The sequence below is a fragment of the Hydra viridissima genome, unplaced genomic scaffold (assembly GCF_058129835.1).
Source record: "Hydra viridissima isolate aposymbiotic clone 2 unplaced genomic scaffold, HvirCarnegie_v1 scaffold_2, whole genome shotgun sequence".
NCBI classification, from domain to species: domain Eukaryota; kingdom Metazoa; phylum Cnidaria; class Hydrozoa; order Anthoathecata; family Hydridae; genus Hydra; species Hydra viridissima.
In genome coordinates, this window is record NW_028324301.1 from 4,532,049 (window position 1) to 4,549,086 (window position 17,038).

The window sequence follows — 17,038 nt, forward strand, 5'->3', positions numbered from 1 at the left end:
GTATTTGTAGATAATTCTTTCTTTTGATAATAGGAAAATTATCCACATGATTATTTGCTAACTTTTCTGGCTAATTTCATTATTCATTTAGAAAATCAAGCAAGTTAAATTTTTAATGTCCACTTACAAAAAGTAAATCAAGAATAACAGTAAAAAAATAATAATCAATTGTTGTATAAGAAAGATCTTACAGACAAGTGCTCTACCAGCTAAGTAGCTATATTAAGGAAATAAAGCATTTTTAATGCATCTGAACGAACTGGAGGGTGCATATAACTTTAAATTTAGCTAAATGAAAGCATAATGCACTGTAGGGTGCTTTATACTTTCATTCGACTAGCATTAAAGTTATTTTACTCGCCTTCAATTGTTTTTTAATTTTTAGCCAATTGATCTTATTCGTATGCAAACTTTAAGATCGGCTTCATCAAGATTTGATAAAATTTGTGAAGAAATACCAATGTTGGGTGACGTAATTGTTTGAGGTATTCAATTTTTTTAGAACCAAACCGTAACTTTAATGTTTACAGAAATCGAACCAACCCAACAGCACTTAGCATATCTTAACATAATTTAACACACCTTAACATAATTTAATATATCTTAACATGTTGGAGGTATAAAATACAAATCTAAAACGGAAAACAGTTGAAAGTTTTATATATTTACTTTTACATATTAGAATACATTACAAAATAAAATTTCACTAATAAATTGTTAAATATTTTTTTAATTTTTTTTTCTATATCTAAACAATCTTTTATAATTTTTTAAGTTAAATGAAGGCTTTTTTTATTAAAACAAGTTGGAATAATTCACCTCAAGAAACGCAAAAAGAGATTTTTTGTGCATAAGCTTTGGCACGACTGTTGCGTTCTGGAAATAGTTTGTAAGTTATCACTTGATGTTTAAGTACTCAGGTTTAGTGGTGGGAGCGTTCAAATTTTCCCATTAAAAAAAATACAAAATATTACTCATTAAGCCAATAATAACGTAGACGAGACGATACGTAAAATTAAATTAAACTCCTGAATATTCTTTTGTTGTAATGAAGGAACATTTTTTCAGAACTCTTATGTTAAAACGATCTTTTTTTCCATAATATTTACTATTGCGAAATTATTGCTACTTAAACTCATTCTCTCTTTGGAACTAACTTTAAGAGTGTATTTTTTGGCGAGCGCGAACCTTTCCCCTGAAGTATGTTTCCAGGAAGGCTGTTTCTTTTACCTCTCTCATGGGTTTTTAACGACATTCGAGAATCTATTTCATTGCTTTCCGAGCTACCTGTAAATTGGTGCGAGGATGAGCTCTAAAGGAAAAAAAAACATTAAAATCTTTTACTTTTTTTAAGTTTTACTAACAGAGTAGGACTTGTTAAATGAACCAATCAATAATGCGTCAACTTACATGAACTAAACTTTCAGAATCACCACCACTGATACTTAAAGAATTCTACAGAAGAAAAATTTTGTCGAAAGTACAATCATACACACATAAACATAAATACATACATATATATACACGCTCTGAATGTAAAAAATATATTTTATTTAATATATACTTTTACATTAGCAAACTTAGTGACGATGTCCTCAAAGTTGAGAGCTTTCGCTATGCCAATGTTAATATGCAACATGGTTATTTGACATAGATTTCAAGTTTTTTATTATTTTACAAAACAAAAGCCAAAGCTATTATTCCGAGAAACCAACGAAAAAAATATTATTCATCTATACACCTTATTTTAAAAAAATAATAATATATTATATTTAGGAATAATATATTATAATTAGTAATGTATAGGAAATATTTCGCAAAAATTACGATATAATATTTTGATTCATAATTGCAAGATCTTTACAATGGTGTCACAAGATCTTTAGGATTAAATAGAACTTTTAATGAATATGGCGCATGCACATTTTTTAAAAAAGTTCCATTTGATTCTAAAGATCTTGTGACAACTCCATTGGTTTTTTCTGAACAAACCTCTCGCAAATTGTTTGCCTGTCAAATGCCAGAACTGAACATGTTCTGCTCTTTTTATGAACTTTAATACAAAATATTGAATCTCTATTTTTTTCAATAATTTGATTTACACTTTGAAGAGGTAGGATATGAACTGATTTAATAACTAGTTTAATCTAATTAATTTCCACATGAAATTTTCACATTAGACGATATATTTAATTAGAGATTCATAAATGATTGCTTTTTATTCTTCTTACAGACAACTATTAGTTGCATCATTTCCAATTAGGCTTAAAGTCTGATTTTCACATGGTGAGAAAACGAATATAGGATATTTTATCCTTTGAGATGAGCTGTTTTGATTTCAAATTTTATTACTTCAATTGTCAAAACATGAACCAACACCATTTTTAATCTTTAAATTCAACTTATCAAGAAAAAATTTGTTTGAAATTTTTTTCTCCAGTTCATAAAATAACAATAGCTAATATCTACTTTCAATACAGCCAAATCATGTTTGTTGAAGTCAGTACCAAAACGAAATTTAAAAAAATTCAATTTTTACAATTATATTTTAAAAAAAAAGAAGAAGACGAAAAGATTTAGGGTCTCCTTTAAGATTAGGATTCAGAGCCATTCAACCCTCCTGATCCCCTCCTCTCACTCATGCATGTTTTTATGGATATTTATGCAGCCCACAGTGGTCCAGGACCATGCCATAAATAAAAAATTATATATTGTTTTATAATAAAAACTATCTTAAAATTGAATTATATATGTTATGTGAAGACCATATTTCAATTTTTAAGGTCCGTAATTTTTTTAAAAATTTGTCTAAGGAGGGTTTGAAGTTCAAAGACTGAAGAAAATTACATTTTTTCGGGCAAAAATCTGTCTACAAACTTTTATACATGCTGACTCCTACAGATATCAAAGCTATGAAAATTGTTTTGAATATTCTTAGGAAATGTAGAAGGTCAGCATAAAATAATTTAGAAATGTAAAAAAGCTTACAAAAGACACAACTTACCGCTTGTTAAACACTTTTTTAAATAAATTGTTAAAAAATAAAACTTTGATCGACCAGGAAAATTTTCGCCCAGGTTTGCCCACTTTGAAATTTTTTGCTTTTGAAAAAATAGCGTGTTTAGAAAAATGTAGAAAAAGTTTTGGCTGCTTTTGTTTGCTTTTGTACCTGTAGGGTTAGTCCAAACATGATGTATTTAGACTAAAATGCATCTCCCCTCTGACTCCCAATGTTTTGAAATATTGTTTTTTCTAGTTTCAACCGTGAAAACGAATACCGGAATATTCCAAAATAAAAGCGGAAAAAACGGATTAACAAAACAATCAAAACAAATAACATTCACAAAGAATCAAGTAACTAATAAGTGGTGAAACCAAGTTTTTATATGAAGAACAAAGACATTTTTGATTACTTGTTTAAAGGAAAATATGAGAATAAATATGTAAGTTTAATTAGTAAGGAAGCACAAACCGAAATTAGTATATTGTTTTCTCAATGTTATCCCAAGCACAATCAGATTAGGTTAACTGAAAAGTTTATGAAAGACTTTAAAAAGAAATGGAATCAAATAGGTAGACAAAAAGCAAGATTTATAAATCGTTTCGAGAAATGGTTACATATGGAATTTATTGTAAATGAACCTCAACAGCAAGTTATAATAAACAATTTACAACGAGGCGCACCATCAAAATTATTTAAAGATCTCTCAATAAGGTCTAAGAAAAGAAGATCGTCAGACATTATTAAAAAATTAGGAGTTACCAATGAAATCCTGTTTCATGCCCTTATTCTTAATCTCAACAAAGAAGGACGAATTAAAGACGCCCAAGTTCTGAAAAATTTGATGGAAAGTAAAATTGATGGATCCTGCAATATATCATGCTCTAAAAGCTACTCACCAGAAGAAGCTCTAGCTTTAATTTTAGACTGTAGAATGAGTAGGGCTGACTATCAAACTATTCGCCAAGGGGCCTTAGATAAAGGTTGCATGTTATACCCTGCCTACAATTATATTGTGAAAGCTAAAAATGATTGCATTCCAGATTCCGGAATTGTTACCTCAGACTACAGTGCTTCTGTGAATCTTCAAGGAATAATGGATCACACTGCAAACAGGATTTGGAAAGTCATGGATAAATCAAAACTACCTGAGCCTTGCAATACTCTTCTTCTTATAAGCAAAGTTGGATTTGATGGTTCAACTGAACAGTCTGTTTATAAACAGAGAACTGAAGATGAAGAGGACAGAATTCCAGTTCCAGTTGAAGAATCTTTGTTTCTTTCATGTACAGTACCTGTGCAACTTAAAATACAGGAAACTAATGTTATTCTTTGGACTAACCCCAAAACATCCTCAACCCAATATTGTCGCCCTGTTCGAATGCAATTCGCTAAAGAAAATCAGCAAATTGTTAAAGCAGAATATGATTTTTTTATGTCAACTGAGCTGAGAGCAACAACCATAGACTTATTTCAAGTCAAGCACAAGTTAGAATCTTCTTTCTCCATTAAGTGATTCTTATCAAGTTTGCAATGTTTGCGGATTAACGCCTAAAAAAATGAATGACTTTGAAATTGCTTATAATAGACAAACTAATCAGATGTCTTTAGACCTGGGAATCCACACTCTCCATCTCTGGATTCGCTGTTTTGAATGTCTGTTACATATTGGACAGAGAAGAAGACCAGGATATAATGATTCTGGATTTTTTCATGCAAATACACCTGAAAAGAAACAAATATTTGCAAGCAGAAAAAAAGAAATTCAGATAAAAATTAAAAATACACTTGGACTTGTTGTTGATGTGCCAAGAAGTGGTGGCTCTGGTACATCCAATGATGGAAACACAGCAAGAAGGGCATTTAGAAGCCATGAAACTTTTGCTGAAATACTTGGAGTTGATAAAGGTCTTGTTAAAAGATTCTTTATTATCCTTTGTGTGCTGTCCTGTAAGCACCCAATTGACCCAGATAAACTTGAAATATATTGCAAATATACATTTAAAACATATGTAACACATTTTAAATGGTATCCTATGCCTGCTGGAGTTCACAAGATGATTGTACATTCACATCAGGTTGTAAGAGACAAGCCGGTTCCAATTGGACTCTTATCTGAAGAAGCTCAGGAAAGTAGAAATAAAGATGTTAAAAACTTTCGAAACATTTTACAAGAAAATATTCTCGAAAAGTTACAAATGAAGATGTAATGAGAAGATTGCTCTACTCATCAGACCCCTTTATCACTTCTATGAGGGGAAGTTCTGAATCAAAGAAGGAGCTTGCTCTTCCAGAAGAATGTTTAGACCTTCTTTTGTAATTTTCATAAAAATATTATATTCTTCATATCTAATTGATGTATTGATAGTATGGGTCCTATTTACTTTATTTGAAGAAATCTGTAAAAAGCTGCATGCTTAAAATAGGGGTATATGTACTTTTTTTTTACAGTAGGGATGTGACACATGTTTAATTGCTATTTTTTAAAAACTCAAAACCTTTATAATTACATTTTTTCAAATAGCTCAGTTTAGTAAAAATGGCTTAAATATAGAAATATTTAAGAAACTTTATTGTTATTTATAATCTTGGTATAAAACCAACATTACACACACTTTTTAATTTGTCGTATATTCTTGCTGTGCAACCATATGCACAGAATATTCATGTCTAGGTAATTATAAAATATGTGTGCTTGGTCTAGTCTCCTTGAAGATTTTGTTGTTTAATCGACCAGGAAGTCAAATATGTTATGGAAATAAAATTTAACTTATAGATCTAAAAATATAGGTGTAATTACAAAAAGCATGTCACATGTTATATCATGTGTCCTTGGTGTGGTATTTTAGAATTTATTTATGCTATACACTAAATCTACCACTATGTTAAAATGAAACATCTTCTCCAGAGAATATTAAGTTAAAAGTTCTTCCGTAAAATAAGTGTTAAAATAAGTCTGTTAAATGTAAGTTTTATGTTATGTGTTCTTGGTGTTCTGCACTTGTATGATATTTATCCAATCGAGCAAAAACTTATCATACATGCCGGTTACTAATCAATAGAATCAATTCAATGTTCTATTAATTTATAGTCAATAGTTCATTGAAAATTAAGTATGAAATATGTATCACATGTTTATTGTTCGTTGTGTCATTTGTCCTTGGCTTCGTGTCGTTGGCGTGTCCTTCAGAGGTATGATGAGGGACATTATAATAGCTGCTTTTGTGGGTCAGGGTATAATGAATATTCACCGAAAATTTTAGCGTTTTAGCTTCAAAAATGGTGAAGATATGATTTTTGCCTCTAATGTGACAATTCTGGACCACTGTGCAGCCCCTGATATGACTTGATAAAGTTGTGATCAAATTACACTGGCTTTCAAAGTTTTTTTTATCAACAACCCGAATAGGTTAACTAGATAGTGTTTTGAACACTAACTTCAAAAAGGTATTTAGTTTTTGTCCAACACATCTAGTTTTGGAGAAAAGGCTGGCTGCATTTTGTCAGATACAAATACATTGTTTTTGTTAACAGATTCTTTTAAATACTAATCCTTTATCATGCTGTGTATAAAAATCATCCTAATATCTTCTGCTACATTTAAAGTTCATCTAACTCAATTATTTTCAAAGCCACACACTGTTCATAATTTGCTAGTGTTACTTTAGACTATGAAGTATGAAGATCTTCAATTCATTTGCTTGTTAATAAGTATGTAAGGTGGATTTAAATAGCAAATGTGCTGATGTTGACAATCACTATGGCAGTTATGAGTAGCCCTTAAGAATAATCTGTGAGCCCAGAAGAGCCATCATGATAAGAATGTCAAGAGTTTACTCAATGCATAATGGCAGCTGTATGTGATTGAAAATTCATTTCCTACATTCCTATCATGATCTTTCAGCAAAAGTTATTAGCAATGAACAGAGTGAAGGACTTCATAAAGACATTAGATTGATGGAAAAGCAATCTAGTATCTTAATATTCCAAACCAAGTATACAATTAGAAGTCCTCTTTTTCAGTTTTAGTGGATAATATTTCTATGACATTAAACTGAAAGGTAATAGCATTTATTAAGGATTATTACTGTAATACCATTTATAAATGTTTAATATGGTTAAAAATTTAGCATCACTTGTATATTGCATATATAATGCTAAAATTGTTCTCAAACAAGGTAAGAGAGGTGGTTTGTGTTCTCCCTTGCTATAAAGTTAGTAATAAGTCAACATTTCTTCTGATCAGTTATGTGATTGTTTACTAACTGCTGCTGTTCTATAAAAAAAATCTCATTGAACTTATTGATTTTTTTTTTTTATTTTTTTTACATTTTTATCTGATGCATCATATATTATTGTATTTTCAAATAAATACTTATTTCTTATTTTAAATTTTAATAACACTTTTACCACATTATTGAAACTGTAATTGACTAACAATTATCAATAATTAAGAATCATTATAGAAAAAACAAAAGTCAATAGAACAGAAAAAATATCTATGGAAAATACAAGTGTACATGTAAATCAACAGATAATGATAGAAAAACATAAAAATTGGACTAAATTTTACAATTTTAAAGTTGATGACCATAAATCTGTAAGTTGATGAATATGACTAAATATGTTTGCCCAAATCACTAAAATTCATGATAAACAGTGGATGATAATCAAAACAAAGTAAAAATGATAATTCAATTTATGGTTCTATTAAAAGTCTTTTTTTAAATTATAAACTTGCTTAAGCAATGAAGTTACCATAGAAGTTTTGACACACAAAATGCAATATGTGAAAAAGAATTCTTCTGTGATACTCATTAAGACAAGTATCAAAAATGTGGTTTTCTCACAATTTATTTGAAAGACAATCTGCAAAAAGCAAATGATTTTTGCAAAGAAATAAAAAAACTTGAATTGAGTTAACAGAACTTTGTTGTAACTGGATTGTTGAGAACTGGTTAAAAGACTCTGAAACAATGAATCAAACTTTATGATGTTCGAATCTAATGGTATTAAGTATGTTTGTCATTTCTCCAATCCAAAATATTAAGTGCAGACAGTGAAGCAAAGAGCAGAAGATATGATGGTGTTGTTATGTGTTGTTGAGATTCAGTGTTGTTCTAATGCATCATATAGATACCATTATTGGTCATTTTAAGAAATAGTTTATTAGTAAATTTTTTTACCTTTAAAGTTATTTTTTGAGTTAGTTGTTAGTAAAAGTTAAATTTTTGTTTTGCTTATAAACGTTTGGTTACTTTTCTTATTTGTTTTAAACTAAATTTACGAAAATAAATTATTTAAAATAGTTTTCTATATTTTAATTATGATACCTACAATAATTTTTCAAAATTTCAACAAAATTAGATGTGAGAAAAAAAGTGTGGGTGTGTGTTTCAATGCATACACTTATTTTCTTTCATATATACATACTTATTTATAAATTATATTTAGAAATAGTAAAAGAAGTACTTCATAGTTGCCATTTTCATCTTTTTTCACTCTCTCTGTTTGCTAAAATTAACATAAACGTATTTCTTTTCAACCTTCTTGTTCAAGTTTGTAACAGGAATTTAGAGAGTTATTTTCATCCAATAAAAAAAAAAAGAATGCATCAAATGGAAAAACAGTGAAACAAAATTCAATTTTAAACTTTGATTTTTAAAACTGAGTTTTGTTTCACTATTTTAGTTCTCAATTTTAAAATTGAGACTTTGTCAGAATGAATTCATTGTATTAAAGCAATACTATTTACAACAAAAACTCAAATTTGCAAATTTGGTTAGATTAACTAGTTTGCCAGAATGATTATGATACATGATATTAAAATCTTACTAAAAGTTTTTGCTCCCTATTGTATTCTTTCATCATCTCTAAAACATTTGTAGTAACACATTTATCCACAGTTTCCTCACCCTGTTAAAAAGCATTTTACAGACTTAATATTTCAACAATGTATTGCAATTATAAAAACATGAAATAATAAACAGGACTATTTATGTTTTTTTAAAAAAATCTTTCAGTGATTTTTTTTTTCACCTTTTTAAAAAAGACACAACAAAGACATACTGTATTTATATTGCAACAAAGATACAAATGTATCTGAAAAAAAAAATTTTAACACCTTAATCCATGGGTGGCAAAGTATTTCTTTTGAAGTTAGTCGATGTGCAGGATCAACTTTCATCATTCCATCTAACAAATGCTTTGCTATAATAAACAAATGATTGATTATCAGTTTTTAAAAAAAGTCATGGCTCTGGTCTTTTGAAGTGCCGCCATAGTATTTTTTATTTTGAAGATCTTTAGAATTTTTCAATGAATTTAAAAATTTTTGTGGCTTTTAAACTACTCCAAAAGTTATAGAAATAAACAGTATAAAATAAGTTTAGCATGATTAAATTTAATTCTCTATAGGTATCATAACTTAGGTATTGCAACTTAGGTATCGTAAATATAGAGATGGAAAAGTAATACACTAATTTGATGGCTGAATCATACCTGAAGGTGATACAGATTTCCATTTCTCCTTTGTAAAATTTAATTCACCTTTCTTGATGAGATTAAAAAGTTCTTCTTCAGTTGCTGCCATAAAAGGAGGCTCACCACATAAACTAAAAAAGAAAAAAATAAGTAAAATAATGAACCAAGTTTAAACATTAATTTATGTTAATTGCTGTCATATTACTAATCTTTGTAGATTTTTTATTTTTAAAGTGTTGTTGAATTAATAAAGAGTCCTACATACAGCATATTAATTTCATAATAATAACAATTTATTGTTAAAGTTGCAGTTGATTTATTGTTAAGGTTGCAGTTGATTTATTGTTAAGGTTGCAGTTGATTTATTGTTAAGGTTGCAGTTGATTTATTGTTAAGGTTGCAGTTGATTTATGTGAAGATAAAAAGAATTAAAGTTAAGTAGAAGATCAAAAGACAATTTTCCTAAAGTAAAACAAAAAGAAAACTTTTTTCAAGCTTCATTTAACTTTTTTTTTTTTTTTCATTTTATGTATATATAAATCTTACAGCTTATACATAATGATGCCTGCACTCCAAATGTCACACTGCTGACTGTAACCATAACTTGTAATCACTTCAGGTGCTTAAAAGAAAAATTTATCTACATTTAAACAATCTTAACACAGAAACAAGCAAAATTTTAGATTTGAAAAGATACCCTAAGTATCTTTTCAAACCTAGAATTAAAAGTCTAACTGAACCATTACTTAATCCAGGGCATGTTTTTAGCCAAATCTTTACATTTAAACTCACATAAAAATGTCATTAATAGCTAACTATCCATCAATCAGATTGCAATATCTTAAACTAAAATAAGTGTAAACCTATTTGATCAAATTAAGCTTTATCTTTTGAGTAGAATTATTAAATAAAATAATTATAAAAATTATTAAATAGAGTTAAATGGTTTTTAACTAACTCTGAAAAAAAATAAATTTGCAATAAAAAAAAATTGACTCCTTCAATTGATTCAAAAACCTAAAATTTTTTTAAATTGAATAGTAATTTTTACAAACAATTGCAGCAATTGATACAAAATGAAAGTGTCAGACTGACATACTCCGTCTCAATAATGAAGAATGATACTAAAATTGAAATTCAGTTTTTCCTAAATAACAGTTGTGTTTTGTGTTCTTTTATAACTCAAAAACATTACCCATGTATATTGGAGTTCCAACAACTTGGTTCATCATATAGTCACTTCCTGTTCCACCCCGAGTGTAAGATAATCCAAAATCTGTCAGCTTCCAATATTCAAAGAAATTAATATGTATTTTAATATAACTTAAATACTTTTAAACACATTCTTTTAAAACAAAAAAAAGTTTACAAAAAAAAAATCTTCAAATAAATAAAAGTAGATAAAGACATACTGTAACGAACCTTTATATTGTATGGCAATGAATCTTTTGTAGGGGCAAGAAGGATGTTTTCTAATTTTAAATCTCTGTGAATTATATCTAAAGAAAACTAATATTTTAAAATGCAATTTATTTTTTATCTCTTAATTTGTAATAGAAATGAAAGTTAATTTTCAAAGTCAAATGAGTATGCATACCATTGCTATGAATATAGTCTATTGCATCAGCTAGCTGGCTAAATATGCATAAAACATCCTAGAAAAAAAAGATTGTTTAATTAATTGTATAATAAAAGAGCAGCATTATTGCAAAATTGTAATAGTGAAAATGAATAAGAAAGATAACTAACAAACAACGTAATTATGTTTGTTATTAGATTTTTTTTTTAAGATTCACAATGGGATGTCACATGGATGTCCAGAGAGTTATGAAAGGATTAAGAAATATTATGAACTTTGTCTGCAGAATCAAAGGATCAAAGAACAAGAACAAGTGATCAAAGAACAAGAACTCGGTCAATTAAAGATTGAGAAAGATCAGACAGTTATAATATATAATATATTCTAAATAATATAATCTCAATAATATATTCTAAAGATTCAAAAATTTAAAGAATTTCACAGCAATAAAATCAACAATGAATTTAGGTAAAAAAAAAAAAAAAAGAAACCCTCAATCAGGCAGATCATGAAAGTTGATTAAAGTTGAAGAAGAGACATACAAAGTAATAGAAGCAAGAAGAGGTTTGACAGTAAACCATGAAGAAACAGCAATACAAGGTTACTTAAGCACACTGTGTGGAAAATGTAAATTATTACAGGAATCCAAAAAAAGAGTCCACCACTCTTTTTATCACTTTATTTTTAACTAGGAATTTTATTGTTAGAAATAGAGTTTTTATACCAGGTACTTAACAAAATTGTTATTCATTGGATTCTTTATTTTCATTGTGGGATTTCACAATATTTAAAAATAGATAACAAAAACTGCATAAACCCAAATGATATGACCAATCAGATTACAGCAAAGGTAAAAAAATTTTATGTTTTTTTCCTGCCTTTAAAAATAATCAAAGGAAAATGAACTAATTAAGATCAGTGTTTAATTGGATAGCTTTTTGCATTAAAAACAACTCAGGATTGAGTCCAGAAACTTAATAGAGATCTTAATGGGTCTCATTCAAGTTTTTTTTATGATAAATCCATCAAAGTGATATTTATGTCAATGATTTATTTGAACTTAACTTGATACCATCAATACATAAACTATTACACTTCCTTCCAGCATGTTCAACTATGTCTAGTGGTTAGAAGATTATACTTGGAATTCACTTTGAATCTGTATCTTTTGCATAATTCTATAACTAATTGAGTAGCTCTATCTTTTAGATTGTCTTTTGAAAGCTTTGCAATGAATTTGTCTTTTCTTTTTAATTCAAGCTGTACTTATGTTAATAAACTTTGCCACCTTGCTCTTCATAAAGCTTAATAACATTACAAACTCTGTCTAGGAAACTCCAATTCAAGCTGCTTTATGATGCTGAGATAAACCTCTTAAAACCTCTTGGATAATGGGTTCCTGTTGTCTTATGAAACTACTTTAGATCTTTCCATTCTGCAGTTTCACAAATTATAGTTTAAAAATTGGATAATATTTATTCAAATAAAATAAAGGGTGTAAATATTGTTTAAATATTTCTAGAAAATGCATAACATTTAAATGAATGCATTATTTTAGTGTGATTAGTTATGCTAAATTAGGGAAGTCTCATCTTTTTGGTTGCGACTGTTTACTTAAGACTGGGCAATTTTAAAAAGAAAAGTATTATAAAAAAGTAAAAAAAAAAGTATTATGTATACATATATATATATATATATATATATATATATATATATATATATATATATATATATATATATATAAATCAAAATTATTAACATAAACCTTAAAAAGGTTAATCCTGCAAAAAAGGGTTAAGCTATACTGAAAAATGTAATATATACATAAACAATACCTTTTCTTCAAAAGAGCCAATTTTTTTGAGTAAATTTTCTAAGCCACCTTGAGAGCACAACTCCATAACTAAGAACATTTTCTAAAAGATAAAAACATCATAGCTTTAAAGATGATAATATAAAATCTTATGGAACAAACTGATTTCTTAAAAAAATTATCACAAATACTTAAACAAAATGGTAAATACCAAAACCATCATGAAAATTTGTTTTCTTATCAGCAATTGCTAATGACCCATTAATTCAATAACATCTTCAATTAAATGTTTCATTAGCAGTTGCTGAAATGGTAAAAAAAAAAAACGTTTTCCTCTAGTAAGTATAAAACCTCAAAAATACATTTGTTTAAAAAAAAATGCTTCTACCCATACAACTCAAACAAAAAAGACAAAGACTGTTAAGCAACAAATAAAAATTGAAATCCATTTTTATTTACTTTTCATGAACATACATTTGGACTGATTTTCATGCTGAACAAAATATCCTGCATCAAATATATATGAATATTCGAGATTATGGTGATAAAAACAATCAATATCATGATGATCATGGTGATGATGGCAATATTTGATGATCTTGATAATCATCATGAAAAAATATAACTTGGAATACATCCATACATGTGATGTTTCAAAAACTTCTTCCAAGTGAATAATGTGTGGATGATCAACCTTTTTCATTATCAATACTTCTCTCTCTAACAATTTCACACCAGCACTTCCAGCCTGTATGTAAAAAAAAACCCTCTTACATAAATTTAACTTTTATTTACAAAATATATTAAATGGGACTTTTAATGAGTGTCCTTACAAACTAAAAAGGTTAACCTAAAACTCTTTTAAGCAAACTCATTGTTTGTTATGTATCTGTAAATTTATAAGGCATGTATTGATATATAAAAAACAATATACTAATACCCTTTCTTTATTTATAACTTTAATAGCCCATCTTGTTTGATCCAACAATCGAATGGCCTCTGATACTGTACCAAAACTTCCCTTACCAAGTAAACCCATAAATTTGTAAGATGCCTCAATATCTTGTTCATTCTTTAATCGTGTGTGTTTGATATTTCGTGTGGCATTAAAACCAGCACGACAGCGCCTTGAAGTCATAGTCATAATAAGACCATTTTTTATTATACTTACTGTTGAGTTACCTAAATCTATTTTGAAGATGAGTTTATAAAAGTTTTTTTTAAATAAATTTTACTTAAATATATAAAAACTTTGTAATTTTTTTAACTATTTGTAAGGCAATTAAATCACTTCAAATAATTTAATTGTCCTGCAAAAAAGGTATCTTATAGAGTTAATTAATAATATACATATTTTATATGTACATACATACATACATACATACATACATACATACATACATACATACATACATACATACATACATACATACATACATACATACATACATACATACATACATACATACATACATACATACATACATACATACATACATACATACATACAATATAATTAAATTATATAAAAATTAAAGAATGTTTTTTGCAAGATATTAAAATTTAGCATTGTTAAAAAGCATTTACGATTACAGATGCAATCAATCAAAAATAAAAATGGTAAATCAAAACTAAAAACAATGAAAATCTGATTACCCCTTACGCATCGCCATGTTTGTTTTTAAAATGATTGCAAATAACATATACGGTAAACAGGAACTTTTGCAACTCAACTTTATTGCATTTTCAAAGTTTCTCTCAACTACAAACAAGAAATTTGGGAAATTTGCTGAGTTTAGATTAGTAATGATTCCCTTAAAACTTTTTAATTTCCCCCTAATGATTTTTTCTTTGTCTATTTATGACATACTTGAAATTTTACCCCCTCAAAAAGTTCTCAATGAAAACCAACCGTTTTCATATCAACAATTAACATTTCATCGAGCTTTCACAAAGAGTTTAATTTTCAAATTTTTTTTAAGATAAAACAAAAGGTCTAGAGATACAAAAAGTTGTAATGACGTTCGCTGAGTTTTTGCTTGATATATATCTGATTCACGCTCATCTGAAAACTTTGTTTTCTTCAATAAGGATTATGAGTTGGGGGTGCAGGAATGTGATGTCATGATCCTCCCTCCCATCCCCCCCTCTCTCTCTCTTTAAATAAAAATTGAAAAAATCTTTCCCTTTTCTACAGCTCTACTTTGAAATCAGGCAAAATTTTGATAGAAACTTCTTAAACTTTTGAAATAAAAATTTTTGTGAGCTTCCTTAATATTAGGAACCGTTGTTAGAAGAAGTACGCTTTTTAGTCTTTTTAGTTTCCCCCTCTGTGGATTTTCTCTTGGTTCATTAGTAAAATATTTCTTGAATATTTCTCTCTCTAGTTATAACCCTCTGGGACTAAGAATAAGCATTTTTTTTAAAATTCCTCTCTACCAATAAAAACTATGTTGCAGCTATGGCAATAAGAGATGCTTTTAAACCATCAACATAACTTCTTTCTTATCAAACTATTTAAATGATCTTTTTTTGAACTATTTTCACTTTCACATGAACTAACAATTAAAACTTTTTTTATTTCAACTTAAAATAGATGAATAAATAGAGGTCAAATAGAGGGATTAAAGTTGCTTGTAGGTCATCCTTGAATCCACTAGAGATAGACTTTTCATTACGTCAAAAGAAAATTATTAACATATTATTACTCTTGTCGTGCATCCATTTTGTTAATTACTGCATGGATGAATAACGGATGAAATCCTTGAAATGTGTGACAGCAAGATGATTTAACTCCACACTCAGTACAAGAGTGCATGCACCTGTTTATACAAATGTTCTGAGAAAGAATTATTTCAATGAAATTCGGAGATTCGTTGACCGTCACAGTTCCCTGATCTGATGGCCCCAAAATTCTTTTTTGGGGATATTTGAAATATCGAGTGTTTCTACTTGGTAAGTGTGCAATTGGGAGGCCTCGAAATTTTGTTTAGTTAAAGGACACAATTCTTCATTTAATTCGAATGATAAACATAATTACTTAGCAAGCTCTCTTACGGAAAGTGTCATAGAAAGAGCTCGGCTCTGTGAAAAGGAAAGCAGAGGTCATTTGAAAGATTTTATCTTTTGTGTTTAAACATATAAAATTAACCAGATTTTTACCTTATAATGTCAAAAAAGAAAAATGTAAAAATGCTAAAAAATAAAAAGATATTTCATTTTTGAATAATAAACTTTTGGCTGTTCTACATTTTACATATTCCTTTTTTAAGGCCTCAGCCAGGCAACTAGGCAGTGGGAAAAGATGTGTCAACTATCTCATTCTCATTAGCTGATTTATGCAAGTTGGTAATGAAATCTACACAATAAACCACTGTCAAGTATATATATATATATATATATATATATATATATATATATATATATATATATATATATATATATATATATATATATATATATATATATATATATATATATATATATATATATATGACAAAACATGACAATTGTCTAGTCTTAGTCCTATTGAAAATAATGATGCTGCACTTGACACTAGCTGCCTAGCTGGTGCCAAATGCAGCGCCATTATGTTCAACTGTTATTAAAAAGTGAAATTTACTCCTGGAGAATAAACATTTTATTTTAAAGCCAAATCACATTTGTGCAAAAACGCATTAATTAAACTATTTTTGTTGTTGTTGTTGTTGTTTTATTCTTTTAACAAAAGATCCAATCTTTTCTCCTATTATTTATTTTACTATGCCGCGATTACTTCGATAAGGAGCGATTATTTTACGAATCAAACTCCGAAAGGTACGTGCGAGCATCTGTGTACCGCAGCGTGAGCGTGTATATTTTTGTGCGTTTGCTTTTGCTGTTCAGTTCGAATTTATTTTATTGTTTTTAAAAGTAACGATGCTAAGCAACTACGCGTAACCAAATCAAAAGAAAATCATTAAAAGTAAAACAACTTTAAATATTGTTATATTGACATTAAATCTAATTGAGGTTAAAAACAATTTCATCAATCTATTATCTTTTAAATCTTTAAACTAATTTTTTTTTTTTTTTTTCTTTTCTTTTTTTTTTTTTTTTTGTAAAAACGGAGGCTATTTTACAAATTTTTGGATAGAATTATAAATCTTTTTTTATTATTATT

At 28.0% G+C, this 17,038-nt stretch overlaps 1 protein-coding gene across 1 annotated transcript; it reads right to left on the reverse strand.

Annotated features, from left to right (window-relative positions):
• Positions 1–724: 724 nt before the first annotated feature.
• Positions 725–14,640, reverse strand: LOC145194176 (serine/threonine-protein kinase 33-like). Its single transcript, XM_090078668.1, has 14 exons — positions 14,533–14,640; positions 13,817–14,064; positions 13,520–13,624; positions 12,899–12,979; positions 11,082–11,139; positions 10,907–10,983; positions 10,680–10,767; positions 10,031–10,106; positions 9,503–9,615; positions 9,126–9,211; positions 8,837–8,917; positions 8,474–8,515; positions 1,411–1,455; positions 725–1,312 (listed from the first exon to the last, which is right to left on the reverse strand). Exons 2-14 carry the CDS (start codon positions 14,018–14,020, stop codon positions 1,136–1,138), a joined length of 1,233 nt encoding a protein of 410 aa, XP_089934794.1. The 5' UTR covers positions 14,021–14,064; positions 14,533–14,640; the 3' UTR covers positions 725–1,135.
• Positions 14,641–17,038: the final 2,398 nt, after the last annotated feature.

Bases quoted from the DNA above. Each gene is read 5' to 3' on its own strand.
- LOC145194176 (XM_090078668.1), bottom strand. From the start codon at position 14,020: ATGACTATGACTTCAAGGCGCTGTCGTGCTGGTTTTAATGCCACACGA. The intron at 13,625-13,816 runs GTATTAGTATAT...TTTTACATACAG, and splicing joins AAGTTATAAATAAAGAAAGG to GCTGGAAGTGCTGGTGTGAA. The intron at 8,516-8,836 runs GTAAGATTTTAA...TGTTAATTTTAG, and splicing joins ATAGGGAGCAAAAACTTTTA to CAAACAGAGAGAGTGAAAAA.